Below are 19,867 nucleotides of genomic sequence, written 5' to 3'. Positions count from 1 at the left end.
TATGTACATATTACTAGAATGTCATTCTACTTGACAATGTCATAACTAGCTTAAAGAGATGGCTTTTGAATGTTCTTGGATAACTGTTATTTTTTGTATAATTGCAAATTATTAATTCATTTAATAAATGTGATAATTTTTTCACTAGTTAGTTATTTATGTATTCAGTGATTGTAATAATTTGTATGTACCTACAACAAAAACTAATACTCAATCGAGAAAAGAGGAAAAGTGTTAAAGTGATTTTTTAATAATATATTGTTACTATGGAACGCTTACAATTTTGAACATCTTCAACAACAAAATACTTTGATCACAGAATATATCTTGATGTATTCTCTGCTTCTATCTTCCATAAATACCTAATGCACAATAAATAACTTTTTATAAAGTTCACCTCTTAAATCAATTATTTATCAAATACACTATTAGTCCAGAAAGCCACTGCGCATCCGTTAGGAAAAATATTCTAATTCGGATCTTTTGCACAATCTTACTCAAAAAGGACTCCTTTTAACAAATTTGCATGTTGCCAGGACCAAAAGTGGGTCAAAAATTTTTTATTTTTTTGTTTTTTTCCTAAAATTATTTTTTTTGCATGGAACAAAGTTTTTTTAGGTTTTTTTGGATCATTCCAAAACAGAAAAGGTCTTTAGTAACTTTTCTCTAAAGTTGATAGTTTTTGACATATAAGCGATTAAAAATTGAAAAATTGCGAAATCGGCCATTTTTAACCCTCAAAAACTATGTGAAAAACTGAAAATTTGAATGTGGCCAAGGTAGGTAGATATTCTTTAAACATCGATTGATGAAATCCCGAAGAGGTTTGTGCAATACAATATTCAAAACTCTTTTGTTTTTTAATTGCTAATCAAGCGTGCGGGACACTATTTTCCACCGACAGTATGGTGCAAATGAAAGGAATAAATTCGTTATTTCCTAAACCGGCGACTTTAAGGAAAAATCCCGAAACAGGTCGATTTTTATTTTTAAGTTATGATATTGTGGTATATATGGTATACTAGTGACGTCATCCATCTGGACGTGATGACGTAATCGATGATTTTTTTAAATGAGAATAGGGGTCATGTGCTAGCTCATTTGAAAGGTTCTTTAATTCTCTATTCAGTAGTATATACATTTACATAATTATTTATACAGGGTGTCCAAAAAATTTTTATTAAATTAAATTATTTGACAAAAAAAGAAGTAGAAGGACACCCTGTATAAATAATTATGTAAATGTTTACATTACTGAATAGAGAATTGAAGAAACTTTCAAATGAGCTACCACACGACCCCTATTCTCATTTAAAAAAATCATCGAATACGCCATCACGCCCAGATGGATGACGTCACTAGTATACCATATATGCCACAATATCATAACTTAAAAATAAAAATCGACCTGTTTCGGGATTTTTCCTTAAAGTTGCCGGTTTACGAAATAACGAATTTATTCCTTTCATTTGCACCATACTATCGGTGGAAAATAGTGTCGCGCACGCTTGATTAGCAATTAAAAAACAAAGGAGTTTTGAATATTGTATTGCAAAAAGCTCTTCGGGGTTTCATCAACCGATGTTTAAAGAATATCTACCTACCTTGGCAACATTCAAATTTTCAGTTTTTCACATAGTTTTTGAGGGTTAAAAATGGCCGATTTCGCAATTTTTCAATTTTTAATCGCTTATATGTCAAAAACTATAATTTTTAGAGAAAAGTCACTAAAGACCTTTTCTGTTTAGAATGATCCAAAAAACTTAAAAAAAAACTTTTTTCCATGCAAAAACAATAATTTTAGGAAAAAACAAAAAAAAAACGTTTAAAAAATTTTTGACCACCTTTTGGTCCTGGCAACATGCAAATTTGTTAAAAGGAGTCCTTTTTGAGTAAGATTGTGCAAAAAATCCGAATTAGAATATTTTTCCTAGCGGATGCGCATTGGCTTTCTGGACTATATATATCAATATTTAATTCAACAACTAAAAATATTCCCGATTCATGTCAAATAATTATTTAAAATTGTCACTGATTGTCAGTGTGTGACTGACAATATTCTATTCGACTAAGTGCGTTGTATGACAAAGAGAGATATGGAAAATATTACCACGAACATTGTGTTCATTTTTTTTGAATCCTGAAAAAATCAATAAATATTTTTGAAAAATCTAAACGCAGAATGAAAGACTAAATTATTCCCGAGGGCCGAAAGTCCCTTAGAATAAATAAAATGTTTATTTTGATGAGATATTTGAAATTAAAAATAACACTAAATTTTCTCTTAGTTTTTTCACCCCTGTAACTTATTAAAGTAAAGATTATAGAAGTTCTCAGGGACTTTCGGCCCTCGGTAATAACGTAGTCTTTCATTCTGCATTTAAATTTTAAAAAAATACTTATTAGTTTTCTCAGGATTCGAAAAAATGAATCTCCATTTGAATAGCATTGCAGCCGAAAAAACGTACCGATCCTCTTAACGAGATTTCATAGATAATTGACTAAAGATAAGAAAAAATTAATAAAAATATAAATAGTATTAAATATAGTATTTAACACTATATCCTAAAGATTAATTTTGTCATATTTTCCAAAACTGTCTGATAACAATTTTTGGATTACACGTTATTAAATTTATGATAATATTCCTTTATACATCAAAATATTTAATAAAAAATTTATTGAAAATTTTTATTTCTACAAAAGTTATATAAAACTATATTTGCTATAGTTTATATTTTTTTATTACAGCTTGTCGTCAAGTGGAGTTTGGTGTGCAAGCCATATTTGGTCCTTCGGATCCCATTTTGGGTGCTCATATCCAAAGCATTTGTGAAGCTTTAGATGTGCCCCATATTGAAGCAAGAGTTGACTTCGAACCGACCTCAAAAGAATTATCGATCAACCTGCATCCTAGCCAAGAGAACATGAATAAAGCTTTTAAGGATCTTATGGCGTTTTTAAATTGGACTAAGGTTGCGATTATATACGAAGAAGATTATGGTAAGTATGTCTTATATTTCAGCTGTTGTTGAGCGTTCATCATTTTTGTTATATGCCTCCTTCTTTAAATAATAAAATGTCTAAACCTTTTTTTATATATATTTCAAAATATAATATTATATTGCCTTCTTATTAGCTTAGAAAAAACAAACTAGAGGAAATTGGTCATCATACTTTTGTACCAATACTTCTACCTTTAGTAAAGTCCACCAAAAAGTTGTTTGGTCTTGAGCCAACTCTTTTTTCAAAAATGTAGTCGAGAATTTATATGGTTCATCATGTGTTCTTTAGTTGTTTAGTTACCTTTTAGGCAAGCCGCACACCAAAGAAACATGAAACGAAAAACATGAAACATGAAACGTGAAACATGTTTCATGAAAATAAAACACTGCTAAACAAATCTCAAAATCCGCTTACCAATGAAACGAGTGTGATTCAAGCTCATGACACATTTTTTTTTTTTTTTTTCGGAGAGCTTCATAAATGGCCGGACGTATATTTGTTTAGCAGTGTTTTATTTCCATGAAACGTAATTTACGTTTCATGTTTCTTTGATGTGCCTTATGTCACTAATGTTTACTATATTCTCTTATAATAAGTGAACGGCAATCTTATATGAAAAATACTGAATTTAATAGATCTCAAATATTTAAACAGACATGAACAGAGATATCACTGGTAAGATTCAAGTATATGTAGTCCTGAATGATGGTTAAAAGAAAAAAGTCCAAGAAGCGGTTGTAATTATGTTAAATGAAACCGATTGCCTTTCAAATTCTTCGGCAGAATTAAGTAGGATCTGGTTACTCATACTAAAAGAAGAAATAAATGGAAAAAAAATTCTAAAATATACCAAAGAAAAAACTAAATATATTACCAAATTACTCACCGTATCGGGATAGTATCATGGGGTTTTTTCTAGTTTTTTCCTCATGATTTACTACCTATAGGATCACTAACAGCAGAATTTTGACAAAGACAAACCAAATGCCATAATTTTTTCTGACGGATATTTTTAAGTTAAACTTGATTTCACTTAACCGAATGAACTATCTTCACATAAAGTCTTCCCAAGAATGCAACTCATAAATATTGGTAATATCATCATTAAAGTCTTCTGCTTTAAAATGTATAGATAATATGTCTAAATTGTCAATATGAATTAGTCAGATAAAATTAAATTAGTAGAGGAATTTACTGTTTATCAAGCAACAAAAACAAAACTTGTTTAACTTATTATATTAATGCTTTGTATTTTGATAACGATTTCCGAAGTGGAATTCGAAACGTCAAATAAACTTAATTTAAAGTAAAATTGTGGGTTATTCCCAACTCCCAACAAAAATAATAAATTACTATAAATTCTTGCTTTTCATCTCTCATTATCAAAACAGCAAGTTATGTATTAGATTAAATCCGCCTGTAGCATTGTAGTTGATTTAAAGCTTGTATATTTACGTACTATCAGCGGTCACTGATAATATCTTTGTTTTTGATATATTTATCTTGAGCCCATAACATGACCTTCGTTAAATATATCATTCGGCTGTCACTGTAATCCATAATAGATTACAGCTTGTAATAAAGTGTGTTTTGGAACGTTTCTCAACTTATTTACAGAATGAACGAATATTGCATTTCGGATATGAGCCGCTAATAGTAAATAGGTAACTTTGGCGCATCTCGATGAGAAAGAAGGAAAGGCGAGCCAATAATGAATAAAATGAATCATTTAGGCATGGATCTCTCGTACAAAAAAATTCTTACCGATAATAGCTTAACGGTGTCTAGTCGGACAAACTTTGATGTACGGGAACACTGGAACAGATAAAGTTTTAATTGGGGAATAGTTTAAAAATTTGGAACGTCAGATTACTAAAACTTCCATATATTTTGTCGAACAGAACATCTAATTGATTTGTTACCCTTTCATTAAACTCTCATGCAAAAATCAGACTGCTATTACTAACCAACATGATTCCTGTCATTTGACATGCTCTTCGTGTTCCACTCATTAAATTCCCAGTTGGTGATAAACACCAGTCTGATTTTTGCATGAGAGTTTAATGAAATGGTAACAAATCAATTGGAAGTTCTGTCCGACAAAACACATGAGACGTTTTCGTAGTCTGACGTTCCAAATATTTAACCTCTTCCAAAATTAAAACTTCCCCTGTTCCAGTCTTCCCATCATACATCAATACTTTGGGCTAATTAGCAAAATACAAGGAAAAGTTATTTACCAGCAATTTTATTGCTGGAGTCGAATCTTATGATTGTATATATTAATAATATAGGTATGCAAAGTCCGCAGATAGTGTGCTACATTTTTATAAACAAGATGGCGCCCGAATATCGTGTTTTTTCAATTTTTGCTCTATAACTCCAAAGATTTTAACTTTACATCAAAAACACTCAAATAAAAATTCACCGCAATTAAATTCTGCATAGAGACGTGTTTTTCCCGATTTACTTCGACGAAAATTTTTCCCGGAAAATGCGGGTTTTTCCAACAAAATCTTTAATTTTCAACTAAAATTTTAGATAAGTAATTGTTTATCAATAATTAAATAACTTGGCAATATAAAAGCTCTTTTCGTATAGATAATAATTCTAAAAGCCCATGGAAATTAAATGAACAGTTTTGCAACAATTAAATTGTTAATTAAAAATTTACGGTCGCTATATTAACCACAATAATTATGATACATAAGGATAACTATGATTTTTGTATAAAAACAGTACCTATATAATGCACTTTACAGAATTGAAATTGGACTACTTAAGCGGCCTCGGGAATATTTTAAATTTATAAACAATTTTTTGGCTTAAAACAATTAGAATATCTCGCGAAATATTCAATTAAATTAAATTATGAAAACGGTATTGGAAAAAAACGGCAGCACGCTTCTTTTAAAAACAAAAAACTTTTAATTGTGATAAGTGGTTCCTGAGATACAACCGGTCAAAGTTGACCGGCATTTAAGGCAAAGGTATAAACAATAGGATCATAATTTTCAAACCATCACCTTTTAATTTGTGTCCTCTTTCTCACACCAATTTTCATATCTTTAAAATACGCATAACATATATTATTATAATAGAAACTATCAACATTACGAGTGAAAATTGCCAAAAATAGCAAAATTTCAATCAAAAATTAGGTTGGAGAAAATGTAATCTCAAAGTTCAAAATCGGTATACATTAAAAAAATGTATTTCTCGGCTTCCCATGGAGCAATTTTCTTCATTCTTTTTTTGTTCCCAAGTAACTCGAGTAGAGCCATTTAACTAACGTATTATTAAATGTCAAACTTGCTTTTGTTTTGTTATAATAGATGAATTTATTTATAAGAAAAGAAAACCACATATTTTTCCAGTTGTATACTTTTTTTAGGTAAACTTACTATAAGTGTACCTTATGCCGTTAAAAACACAAATATTCTCATTTTAAAGCTCTATAATTATTTAAACAATCTTTATTTATACAAATTAAAATTTTTTGTTATAATCAATAAATTAATTTATTATAACAAAACAAAAGCAAGTTTGACGTTTAAAAATGTGTTAGTTATATGGCACTAATCGAGTTACTTGGGAACAAAAAAAGAATGAAGAAAATTGCTCCATGGGAAGCCGAGAATATACGTTTTTTAACGTATACCGATTTTGAACTTTGAGATTATATTTTCTCCAACCTAATTTTTTATAGGAATTTTGCTTGTTTTGGAAATTTTCACAAGTAATATCGATAGTTTTTATTATAATAATAAATGTTATGAGTATTTTAAAGATATGAAAATTGTGACGGAGAAAGAGGACAAAATTAAAAAGGTGATGGTTCGAAAATTATTATCCTATTGTTTATATATTTGCCGTAAATGCCGGTCAACTTCTACCGGTTGTATCTCAGGAACCACTTATCACACTTAAACTAAACGTTTTTTCTTTTAAAAGAAGCGTCCTGCCGCTTTTTTTCTAATACCGTTTTCCTTATTTAATTTAATTTAATATTTCCCGAGATATTCTAATTGTTTATAATCCAAAACATTGTTTGTTATTTTAAAATATTCCTGAGGCCGCTTAGATAATTTTGTTTTAATTCCGTAAAGTAAATTCGATAGGTACAGTGTCTTTTTATACAAAAATCATAGTTATTCTTATGTATCGTAATTTTTGTGGGTATTGTAGTGACCGTAAATTTTTAATCAACAATTAAATTGTTGCTAAACTGTTGTTCCGATTTCTATCGGCTTCTGGAATTATACTCTATATGAAAAGAGCTTCTATATTGCCAAGTTATTTAATTATTAATAAACAATTATTTATCTAAAATTTTAGTTGAAAATTAAAGATTTTGTTGGAAATACCCGCAATTTCCGTGTAAAATTTTCGTCGATGTAAATCGGGAAAAACACGCCTCTATGCAGAATTTAATTACAGTGAATTTTTATTGCAGTATGTTTGGTGTAAATTTAAAATCTTTGGAGTTATAGAGCAAAAATTGAAAAAAAAAACACGTATTTCGGGCGCCATTTTGTTTATAAAAAAAGTAGCACACTATCTGCAGACTTTGCGTACCTATATTATTAATATATACAATCATGATTCGATTCCAGCAATAAAATTGGTGGTAAATATCTTTCCCAAAAATGGCCTATTCTCCGATAATCTGCCTAGACTACAAAGTTTGTCTGACTAGACACCGTTAAGCTATTAACAAATTTTCAGCTTGCTATTAATCAACTTATTTTGGCGAAATTTACCGGAATCCAGGTCTAATTATGCCACTTTCTGCATTCGATTCAGTAAAATGTTAGAAAAGTTTGTAAACAATATTCATGGTGGTAAAATGAAAATTGCATTTTGTACCTAAGGAAAATGCATTTGCAAAGTGGATAGAAAATGAAATATTTGCAACTCGGGAAATATCGACAGGAATGAGTTAATTTTTTTTTTCTGGCGGGTTTCGAGGTCGCTGAACATAAATATAATAACAGCGATGGTTCTCGAGCTACCTAGTACCTTGGGTGGACTTCGTATCCTGGATTTTATTGTTATATATAGATTCGTTATATATATAGACACAATAGATAACGAATATTCCGTTGAAGAGACTGGACCGGAAATAACAGAAAGTGGAGTAAAACACACCATTAAAGAACTGAAAACTGGGAAAGCTGTAGGACAGGACGAAATACCGACAGAAATATTGCAACTTATAGCCGACTGCAATATACATGTAATTGTCGAATTATATTTAATATCATATACAGAACAGGTATATTACCTAAAGAATGGCTTCTATCAACATTCGTGACTATACCGAAAAAGAGAAACGCCAGACAATGTTGCGAACACCGTACCATCAGTCTAATGTGCCACATACTCAAAGTATTTCTAAAGATTATTCATCGTAGAATGTACAAAAAGTTAGAACAAGACATTGGACAAACTCAGTTCGGATTTAGAAATGCTCAAGGAACCAGAGAAGCATTATATGCAGTAAATGTGCTAATACAGAGATGTTTAGATGTAAAGTAGGACATCTATTTCTGCTTCCTAGATTATAACAAGGCATTCGCATTCGATACGGTGAAATATAATCCGGTAATAAAACTACTAATAAAAAAGAACATCGACACACGGGATATAAGAATAATAAATAATCTGTATTATGAACGAGAAGCTGCCATAAGAATAAATAATTTAAACACCAATAAAATAAAAATCAAAAGAGGCGTTAGACAGGGCTGTGTCTTGTTGCCATCACTGTTTAATGCATACTTAGAAGATATATTCAAAAAAGCATTAGAAGATGAAGTAGCAGGCATAAAAATAAATGGCCTACCTATATGTGAAATTAGATACGCCGATGACACAATACTAATAGCCGAAACTATTACAGATCTTCACAGAATTTTAGATAAGGTTGTTGCAACGACTGAAGAATTTGGTCTGTCACTAAACATAAAGAAAACGAAATTCATGGTTATATCAAAAAAAAAATATTAGAAACATCAATCTACACGTAAATAATAAGACGATAGAACGAGTTTAGAATTATAACTATTTAGGGATAAACATTAGTCAAACAAACGATTATACCAAAGAAATCCGAATTAGAATAGAAAAGGCTAGAAGTGCATTCACTAATATGAAACAAATATTATGTAGTAGAGACCTCAGCCTAAATCTTAGAAAGCGAGTACTAAAATGTTATGTATTTTCTGTTCTTTTGTGTGGTGTGGAGACATGGACCCTCAATAAATAATGCCTCAATAGATTGGAAGCATTTAAGATGTGGACGTATCGAAGAGTGCTGAGAATCTCCTGGACAGACAGAATAACCAATGAGGAAGTACTAAGGTGAATACAGAACAGCAGGGAGATACTGGATTCCATCAAAATAAGAAAACTTCAATACTTGGGTCATATAACACGTGGTGACAGATATGAACTCCTAAAATTAATTATGAAGGGAAAGATTCAAGGAAGGCGCAGCATAGGTAGGAGAAAAATGTCCTGGCTGAGAAATCTCAGGGAATGGTTTGGATGCAGCTCAACTGAATTCTTTCGGGCTATAGTGTCAAAAGTGAGAATAGCAATGATGATTGCCAACCTTCGTCGCGGAGATGTCACGTAAAGAAGAAGATATAGATTCGTGTTAGAACGTCCTGCGACGTTGTCCGGAGCCCAATTACCACCGCGTCCTATCATTACAATCTTCTTCTCTCAATCCTCGTGTTCGCTCATTGACCTTCCAACTCCTTTCATCCACGATTTCTTTGGCCTTCCTCGTTTCCTGTGTTCCGGTGGTAACCATTTAATTGTTAATTTCATTATAAATGAGTCCACAGTCATTTCTCGGGGATTTTCAAAATCGCTGAATACGAATATGATAAGGACGGTGGTCGCCGTGCTACCTGGTGCCCAGAATGGACCTCGTCTCCTAGAGTTTTATGTTATTTTTATTCTAGTTTAGAGGACAGTCATCATTTGGAGAATTTTGAGTAAACACGAACATATTAACGAAGATGGTCTTCGAACTACGTGGCGCCCAGTGTGAGCATCGTATTCTAGAGTTATTTTCATAACTCTGTTATTTTCATAACATAGAGTTATAGTCTAGGCGCCAAATAGAGGTCACCGTGTCCTTTTCAATTCTGATGGACAAACTCAACGATTTTTTATGGATTTTTGGCTGCTGATTACGAATTTCGAGGGTGGATTTCGATCTGAGTGGTCAAAAAATTGTTGTAAACAATTTAATTGTTTATAAGGCTCTGGCTCATAAACTAAAAGAGATAAAAAATTTTTTTAAATGAGACATGTTCCGTAATTAAAAATGAAGAAAAAAACGTTTACTGAACTTAAATCCAACAATGAGAACTCAAGATATTGTAAAATGAGTGCACAATGCAAATTTCAAATTGCATAATTAAGGTACTAGTACATTTTAGAAGACCAAAAATAATCATTTTTTTTCAAGAATTTTTTTTTCATAACCTTTATTAAAAATGAACATAAAACTTTTTACTTATTAATATTTAACTCTTAGAGAGTACAAAAAATATATCTTTTTTCATTTATGCACGTGCACGAATAAATGATGGCGAACCGTTAATCTCAGGATTGGGATCTCTGAAACAAAAAAATCGTACGGCATTTGAATAAGGAAGGTCTCTGACGTGACAATTTACCACCGATAGTAAAAAATTCCCCAAAAAAAGGATTTTAGGGAAATTTGAAAAAATTTTGTGAAAAAATCGCCCGTTTTTCTTCAGTTTTTCATGGTTAAAAAATATTTATTTTTTATTTTTTGGTAAAATTTTGGTAAATTGTCACGTTAGAAACCTTTCTTTTTCAAATGCAGTGCGATTTTTTTTCAGATATCCCAACCTCGAGATTAACTGTCGACTTTTGCGCCCTCTACAATATTAGTGCACGTGCCTAAATGAAAAAAGATATATTTTGTACTCTCTAAGTTTTAAATTGAGATATTGAAAAGTTTATTTGGATGCGTAGAAACCGAGTTACAATCGATAAAGCGTCGAAAAATACTTGACTGTGAGCCGAACTTGCGCCTCATAGCGCGCCATTCAAATATCGATATCTTGGCCAAAAATAAACTTACGAACATTTTCGAAGCCTAAAATGTTCTTTTTAAGTTCTTCTATCATTATTGTTAATTAAAGTATAAATTGTTGTGGTTCAAATTTGATTGAAACCCTTATAAACAAATTAATTCTATTTTTTTAAGAAAATTGTAACTGCAAACAGGTATAACTTTAAAAGAAATGATGATAAAGTAACTTAACAAAGTTTGTTTGGGAGCCTTTTAATTAAGCTTTCAAATAATATATTCTCGGGCCCATTTGCATGCGTAGAAGCCGAGTTGCTATCGATAAAGCTTCGAAAAATACTTACTTTGCAATTTGCAATTTGCATTGTGCACTAATTTTACAATATCTTAAGTTCTGATTTGTTGGATTTAGGTTTAGTGAACGTTTTTTTCTTAGTTTTTTATTACGAAACAAATTTTGTTTGAAACATTTTATTTTATCTCTCTTAGCTTATGAGCCAGAGCTTATAAACAATTAGATTGTTTATAACAATTTTTTGACCACTCGGATCGAAATCCACCCTCGAAATTCTTAATCAGAAGCTAGAAATCCATAAGAAACCGTTAACTTTGTCCATCAGAATTGAAAAGGACACGGTGACCTCTCTGGCGCCTAGACTATTATTTTCATAACATATTCATTATAGATCAGACGACAGTCATTACTCGGAGGATTTTGAGTTCGCTGAACAAGAATATGATAATGACTATGGTTTTCGTGCTACCTGGTGCACATAATACTTGTTGATTAGGCGCGTTATTCTTACTAAAGGCATCATTGAAGAGATGTCCTTAGTAAGAACCAACCCAAACACATATAGAGAGTTCACAAAGTGTTCATTTGACAGAAATTATCACCATAACGATTTTTCTAACAGTAGAATTAAATTAGGTATGGGAGCTCAAAGATAATTTCTCTCATTAAGAATCATATACCTATCAGAAGATGACAAAAATCCTGGTCCCCAAGTGTTATTAGAATTTTTTTTTTGTGGTTGCAAAAAAGACTGCAGCACCTCATGTGGATGTAGAATGAATGGCGTTGTTTGTAATTTAGCATGTAAAAATTGTATTGTGTCCAATTGCATGAATATGGGAATTATCAAGAAACAAATTATCGATACCGGTACAGAAGATAAGGCAGAAATAAATTTGAATGATACGATTATTTTTGAAGTTATGCTTCTTTAGACACAAGGGTGAATTTTTACATTCCCTGGCGCATGTGCACACCGACAGTATAGTATTAGTCGCTACATTTTTATGTAGCGCAAATAAGGTGTGCGTAAAAGAATATATTATTAGTGTTTTTAGTAAATATATTTATTATAATTTTTGTGTCTTTGGATTTGTCTTCCTCGGGAATAAGATATTTTATAATAATAGTACGTTTATTTTAAACTATTTTTGTATACTTCACTTGGTCTATTAAATTTGTCAGTATGTATGAGAAATCTTGTAACCTCTCAAAGCGAAGGGAATATAGCTCAGTGGTAGAGGGTGTGACCGAAGATCTAGAGGTCCCCGGTTCAAATCCGTGTGTTTTCTATTTTTTTTTTATTTTTGGTACTGTTTTACTAAAAATTATTTGAAAGTAGTAAGTAAAAATTAGTTTAATCTTTAAATAAAATACAAATAACCTGTTGAAAGTATATTTATTTCGTTGAAATCATATAGTAGAAGTATAACTTCTTACGTGCGTACAAAGTACACACACATACTTTTTTTATTATTTTTTTTAATTCGTATTTATATTTAGACAAGGCGAAAACGGCGGGTTCGTTCGAAAAAATATTCCCATGAGATTTTTTTGCATAATCACATTTGTAATACACCCCAGAATAAGGTTCAAGAAGTCGCCCACGAGAAAAGTGGTCCAAATTTTTTTTTTAATCAAATTGCTAAAATTATTCTTTTTGGTCTGGACAATTTGTTTTTAGGTTTTTAAGACCATTCTGGACAAAAAAGGTCTCTTGTAATTTTTCTCTAGAGTTGATGGTTTTCGAGTTATAAGCAATTTAAAATTTGAAAAACGCAAAAATGCCCATTTTTAAGACTTAATAACTCGGTTAAAATTATTATTATCAAAGTCAGAAAGTGACTAAATCAAAGTTTAAAGCCCCCCTACATGATCCTGAAGAAATTTGTGTCATTTATTTATTACTAAGCTGTTATTTTTAATTATTAACGATAAGCCGTAAGAGCGTATTGACGCGGCTTTAAATGTGAGTGCGAGTAAGATGCCCCATTGGACTGCCAGAATGGCGTCTCTCTCACACTCATCATATACGGCCGCCTAATACGGGCTGGCGCTCATTATTATTACTTAAAAATAACAGCTGAGTAATACAATCATGACAAAAATTCCTTCAGGATCTTGTAGGGGGGGCTTTAAACTTTGATTTAGTCAGTTTCTGACTTTTATAATAATAACTTTTTAACCAATTTATTAAGCTTTGAAAATCGCCATTTTTCGTTTTTTTCTTCAATTTTAAATTGTTTATAACTCGAAAACGATCAACTTTAGAGAAAAATTACAAGAGACCTTTTTTATCCAGAATGGTCCAAAAAACCTAACAAATATTTGTACGGGCCAAAAATACTGATTTTTTCAATTTGATTAAAAAAAATTGTTAAAAAAAATTGGACCACTTTTCACGTGGGCGACTTCTTGAACCTAAATCTGGGATGTTTCACGAATGTGATTATGCAAAAAAATCTCATGGAAATATTTTTTCTAACGAACCCGCCGTTTTTGTCTTGTCTAATTTAAGAAATCATAATATTGTAAATCTTATTTGATACCACACATTCACAAAAATATTAAATAAAAAATTAACATAAAACTTCAAGAGACGAGGTGCACCTTGGGAACTAGATGCCTTTGAAGCTCGATTGAAGCTCGATAAACATTGTCATTATCAAATAAAAATGTATACCATTTTTATTCAGTTGCAATGCGAAGGCAAAACAATCTTACTTTTCAATTAGAATACGGAGTACAGTCCAGTTCCTTGAATCGCGATTTTCGGCTCTTATTGGAGCCTTCATCGGAAGGAACGTAGGCACTGTTCTCCATATTTTAACTGATTCGTATCGAGAGGTTTTCCCACCCACTGCAACTGAAGTGATGATAGTAGGTGGCTAGCGCCATCTGGCATTGAAAGACGAAGTAGTTTTCAATCCTAATAGTAAATTATTAATATTGAAAATATTAAAAATATTAATAAAAGATTTTTAAATTGAAAACTTATTGGTACACTTTCCTGGTGACACCTCCAAGACTTCTACAATTTGCAAGTCAAATGGATGCTGCAGTGAAGACGAGAGGGAAGGAATTCTACACTATGCAATTCACATCCCCCGTCTGCAGCTGGTAAAGTTCCAACGCAAACGGTTTCCGTTGGAACTTTACCAGCTGCAGACGGGGGATGTGAATTGCATAGTGTAGAATTCCTTCCCTCTCGTCTTCACTGCAGCATCCATTTGACTTGCAAATTGTAGAAGTCTTGGAGGTGTCACCAGGAAAGTGTACCAATAAGTTTTCAATTTAAAAATCTTTTAGTAATATTTTTAATATTTTCAATATTAATAATTTACTATTAGGATTGAAAACTACTTCGTCATTGTCATTATCATTTATTATTTAATTGTTACAATACGTTACATAGATAATAATGCACGTCTATTATTCGGTATTTCAGAATTTCCAAGTCATAAACATTTTAATCTGTTATTCTGTTATTTATTTTCTTACAATAAAGTAATATCACCCGGATTCTTACCAATTGTATCTAATGTATTGTCTGGTTGTGACGATTTATCAGCTTTTGGCATTAGATACTAAACTATTAAAATTGATTTACTACTCTGAATAATTTCCTTTTGGAAATCAGATTTTGTAGAAAATTCCACACCTGTAATTTTGAACCAATCAAAATACGTTATTTTGACAGATCACCATGGCAACGGAGGTATTTTATCGGAATTTTTTTGCTCGTGGGGTACCCAACAGCGAATTATAGTGGAAATTTTTTGACGTTTACAATAACAGAACATTTTTGACAGACTGGTTTTTATTTGTTTACATAATTTAGTTTTGATTCATTTTCTATCACTTGTAGTTACTCAAAACTTATGTAAAATTTAAGAATATACTATTTTCTATCTTGAAATGGTATTCCCATGCAACTACAATGAGTAGAAATTACGAATTTGAAAGACTAAATAATTGCTGACAAAGCTATGGCGCGCTATTAATCTGTTCATGCAGCTTTGGATTTTCAAATGCAAATTTGGTGTGGAATTTTCTTACCGAATACCACGCGAAGTCAAATTAATATCCGGAAATTTTTTTTTGATCATGAATATTTTTAGAAAATTTCCCTCGTCTGCGACTCGGGAAATTTTCAAAATATTCATGATCTCAAAAAAATTTCCGGAAATAATTTGACCTCTAGTGGTATTACTAGTGAAAATATGTTGCAATAAGTCAATGTCAAATATTGCAAAATATGCAGAAAAGCAATTACATGTATGCAAAATATACAACACATGCAATTGTCATAAAATCTGGTTTCTAATAATAACCTAATAAATTCTTATCTTAATATACATATTATTATTATACCAACAAATTATGTATTATTATAAAAATCATTACAAAACATTTTTGTTAAACACATCCAGTTTTATGAAATTACATCATCGTTTTACACTTTAATTTAATGTAGATGACCTTTCCCCGAAGCATAAAAAAACTTTTCTCATAAAATTTTATAAGTATCCTGGACACAAAGTAAATAAGAATTCTCGTTTTCTTCTTTCTTATTTTTCGTTACAAAAAACATGTTTTTCATGACCCTATCCATAATGGCGGCCAAATAAAAGAGAGAGGTGTTAATGAAAGATCAAATAAAACAAGGCAATCTGACTCAATGAACACTGTTTTTTTATACGTCACAAATGAAACAGGGGAAGTAATGAACTTTGGGATGTGTGATTTATCGTTCACAGATCGATAGGTACAGCTTGTAGAGCACACGAGCGGAACATAATATCAGGATATTTTTATAAGGAGGTAATAACCGATAAATGAAGCTATTTTCGAAACGTGTAACGTAACATGCTGTTCTTGATAAACTCATGAAAAAGTACGCTATAATCATTTTAGATTCTTATTAATCTACTATATTAAATTTATAGAGTGTGGCAATGTTAAATGGAATTAATTCGTTATTTATTGAATTTTTTTGTAAGCATTTACTAACTATCAAAATTACATATTCTATGAGTTAATTTGATAACAAGTATAATAACTTATATCAACTATAGTATTGTACACTAAAATGGAGTTATGAGGTACATCACCCAGCGGTTTCACCTCAGTTTCAGCGAAGATCTATGGGCCACAATCTTCGCAATCTTTTGTTGTTTAGTGGCTGCAGTAGTGGTAATATTAATTGGTTGGGGTGGCCTTCCAATTTCTCGTGGTGTCTGTTGGCTCTTTCTTGAATTACTGTGCTGACTGACTAACGGGATGTTTAGGTCTCTATGAAGGGTTTGGTTGGAAATGTACCACGGGGCATTTGTGATGGTGCCTAGAATTTTTGATTGAGTTCTTTGGATAATTTCTGTATTTGATTTGCTGCCACAACTCCATAGTTCTATACCGTACGTCCATATAGGTTTGATGACTGTTTTATAAATCAGCAGTTTGTTCTCAATTGAGTGTCGAGATTTTCAAACTATAAGCCAATTAATTTCTTTCACTCTCAACTCAATTTGTTTCTTCTTCTTTAAAATGTGTTGTTTCCAGTTTAATTTAGAAACAAGATGAAGCCCCAGGTATTTGACGGTATTCTGTTGTGGTATGTTGACTTGATTAAGGTTAATATTTGGGAATTGGTCTTTTCTTAGTGTGAAAGTTATATGTGTTGACTTAGTTTCATTAACTTTCATCTTCCATTTTTTTAACCACTGTCCAATTTGGTCTAGGTGTTTTTGAAGTTTTAATATTGCAGCTGTTGGATCCTCTTCAGTTGCAAATATTACTGTGTCATCAGCGAAAGTTCCAATGGTGGTTTTTGGAGAGGCTAGTAAATCGGATGTGTACAGTACATAAAGAAGTGGACCCAATATACTACCTTGTGGGACTTCTGATTGAATTTTGTTACGGTTTGATAGTTCATCCTCCACTTTGGTTTCAAATTCTCTGTGATTTAGATATGATTTTAACCCGCGAGTAGTCGCGCGGTGAGATAGAATCTCAATTTTTATCCTTTTTCGCGATAACTTGATGAAAAATTTTGCAATTTTGAAAAAATTTCGTAAGTGCCTCGAGGAAGGATGTAGTAATGCGTAGGAATTTTTTTTTCTTCTTCTTCTTTTTGTGGAATTTATGGCTTTGGGGAGAGCCAATTAGCTTTAACCCGCGATAGTCGCGCCGTTAGATAGAATCTCACATTTCATCCTTTTTCGTAATACAGTAAAACCTGTCAGTAACGGCCACTAAAAATTAAAGAACTATTGGCCGATATAGAAAGGTGGCCGCTATTGCCAGTTTTTGTAGTCTACATATAATTGGTTTGGGAAATTTTTAAACTGGCCATTAGGACAGGTGGTCGATGTTGGCAGGTGGCCGTTAACACAGGTTTTACTGTACAGTAAAATTTGTCAGTAACGGCCACTAAAAATGAAAGAAGGAAATTTTTAAACTGGCCGTTAGGACAAGTGGCCGATGTTGGCAGGTGGCCGTTAACACAGGTTTTTTTAATAAAATTGTTAGAAATATATATTTTCAATATAAAAAGTAGATAAAAATAGTACAAAATAAAACTTTGTTTTAAATTCGTATTTTGAGATAGAATCTCACACGCGACTATCGACGTTACAGAAGTGAGCGCGACTACTCCCGGGTTAATAAGTCAAAGTGTTTGTTGGGTAGAAATTTTTTGATTTTATAAAGTAATCCTGGGTGCCATATCTCATCAAATGCTTGGCTGATGTCCAGAAAGGCTGCTGTGCAATACTGTTTATTGTCCAAAGCTCTATTAATTACATTTGATATGCGATGGCACAGTTGTACTGTAGAATGAGCTTGTCGGAATCCAAATTGGTGTTCTGGGATCCAGTTTCGGAATTCTAGGTCGCTCATAATTCTTTTAAGTAACAGCTTTTCAGGAAGTTTTGACATTGTTGGCAGTAGACTTATTGGGCGGTATGATGAAACATCCGTTAAAGCTTTACCAGGTTTCGGTATCATAATTATTTGGCCAATTATTTTAGTGATTTAGGCCAAAAATTAAGTCTTAAGATTGCACATAATATGTACAATAACTTCATTATACCTTTTTTAGGAAGTTGTTTTAGCATTTATGCTGTTATGAGATCAGTGCCTGGTACCTTCTTTTCATTCAAATGGTTAATTTGATCTTTGATCTCCTTTGGTGTAATTAAAGGTAGTCGCTCTCCTTGACTAATTGGTAAGGCTAGTTCCTGCTCTACTTCTTGTACTTGGTCATTGTCGTGTGGCTTGAAGACTTCAGTTAGATTTTCAGCAAATAAATCAGCTTTTTCTTTGTTGCTTTTTGTCCATGGTTTTGGCGGTATTGAGTTTTACCGAATTGGAGGTGAAGTATTATTTGGTTTATTTTTGTTTTTGATTGGTTTCCAGATAGAGTTATCTTGACGCGAAAGGTTTGATACATAGTTTTCAAATGAGTTGTTTCTCATCTGTTCTAGAGCTGTTTTAAAGTTTCTTGTTTCGTTATTATAAATTGTCCTGTCTGTGGTCTGTGAGTTCTTTGCCAAATTGATCTGGCGTTTTGTTTTTCTGCTACTAGTCTTTTTATTTTAAGAGGAATGTTGGTTGAAATTTTTTTGTCCAGGTAGTTTGCAATCTCACTAGTAGATTTACTTCCTTTTCTATGATTAGCCGGTATGTGTCCCAGTTTGTTTTGAAGCTATCCAGTCGAGGTGTTGGTTTTTTTATTATCACCGTTGTGCTAATTGTGGCAATTATGGGACTATGATCTGATGATAAATCAAAACTTGGTACTACATCTGTATATGATTGAGACATTCCGTTTGTAATAAAGAAATCCAATAGGTCTGGAGTTTTATTTGGATCGGTTGGCCAATATGTCGGTATGAGCTATTTTGGAAAAAAATCCCGAAACAGGTCGATTTTTAAATTATGATTTTTTGGCATGTATTTCTTGATGATTGTATGTCAACTATCTCAAATTCTTAATTGTATGTCAAAAAATGCACAACAACTACTTCTTAAGACCCGCCAAATTTTATTACAATGTTGCCAGTAGTTTCGGCAAAATCGTAAAAAATGTTTAAAATTTTGTTTTTTCAACGCCCTGTATCTTGAAAATGGATGGCGTTAAAAAAATTTTTATTAAGCAAACCCCAATTAATTTTTAGTTGTTTACCTATTCTAGTGACGGTGTTACCTTTTTTGAAAAAATGTATAAAATTGTATCAAAAAACGAAAAAAAAAAACCCAAAAAAATGCAGTTTTTTATTTTTAAAGGTGCGTTTTACCAATTTTAAAAATTTTAAAAAATTCAGGGTGAAACATTATCCAAAAATACACGTTGTATATTTTTTTCGTGAAATCGAATGTCTTAGTTATTTTTTTATACTCATTTAAAATTGTAAAATCGTTCTAAAATTTAAATTTCCCGCCAAAAATTAAAAAAAAAAATTTTCGGACAGAACTTTTTA

General features: G+C 31.7%; 1 protein-coding gene across 1 annotated transcript in view; it reads left to right on the top strand.

Annotated features, from left to right (window-relative positions):
• Positions 1-2,744: 2,744 nt before the first annotated feature.
• Positions 2,745-19,867, top strand: part of LOC114327109 (glutamate receptor ionotropic, kainate 1-like) — a gene marked incomplete at its 5' end in the record, with an annotated part of 230,488 nt that continues 213,365 nt past the window's right edge. Inside the window, one exon of the mRNA XM_028275613.2 lies at positions 2,745-3,003. Within this exon, the coding sequence (XP_028131414.2) occupies positions 2,745-3,003 (259 nt within the window). The remainder of the gene's footprint in view (positions 3,004-19,867) is intronic.

Source organism: Diabrotica virgifera, chromosome 7 (genome assembly GCF_917563875.1).
Source record: "Diabrotica virgifera virgifera chromosome 7, PGI_DIABVI_V3a".
Classification (NCBI taxonomy): domain Eukaryota; kingdom Metazoa; phylum Arthropoda; class Insecta; order Coleoptera; family Chrysomelidae; genus Diabrotica; species Diabrotica virgifera.
The sequence above is the reverse complement of the archived record's forward strand: the minus strand, read 5'-3'. Positions and strand labels throughout refer to the sequence as shown.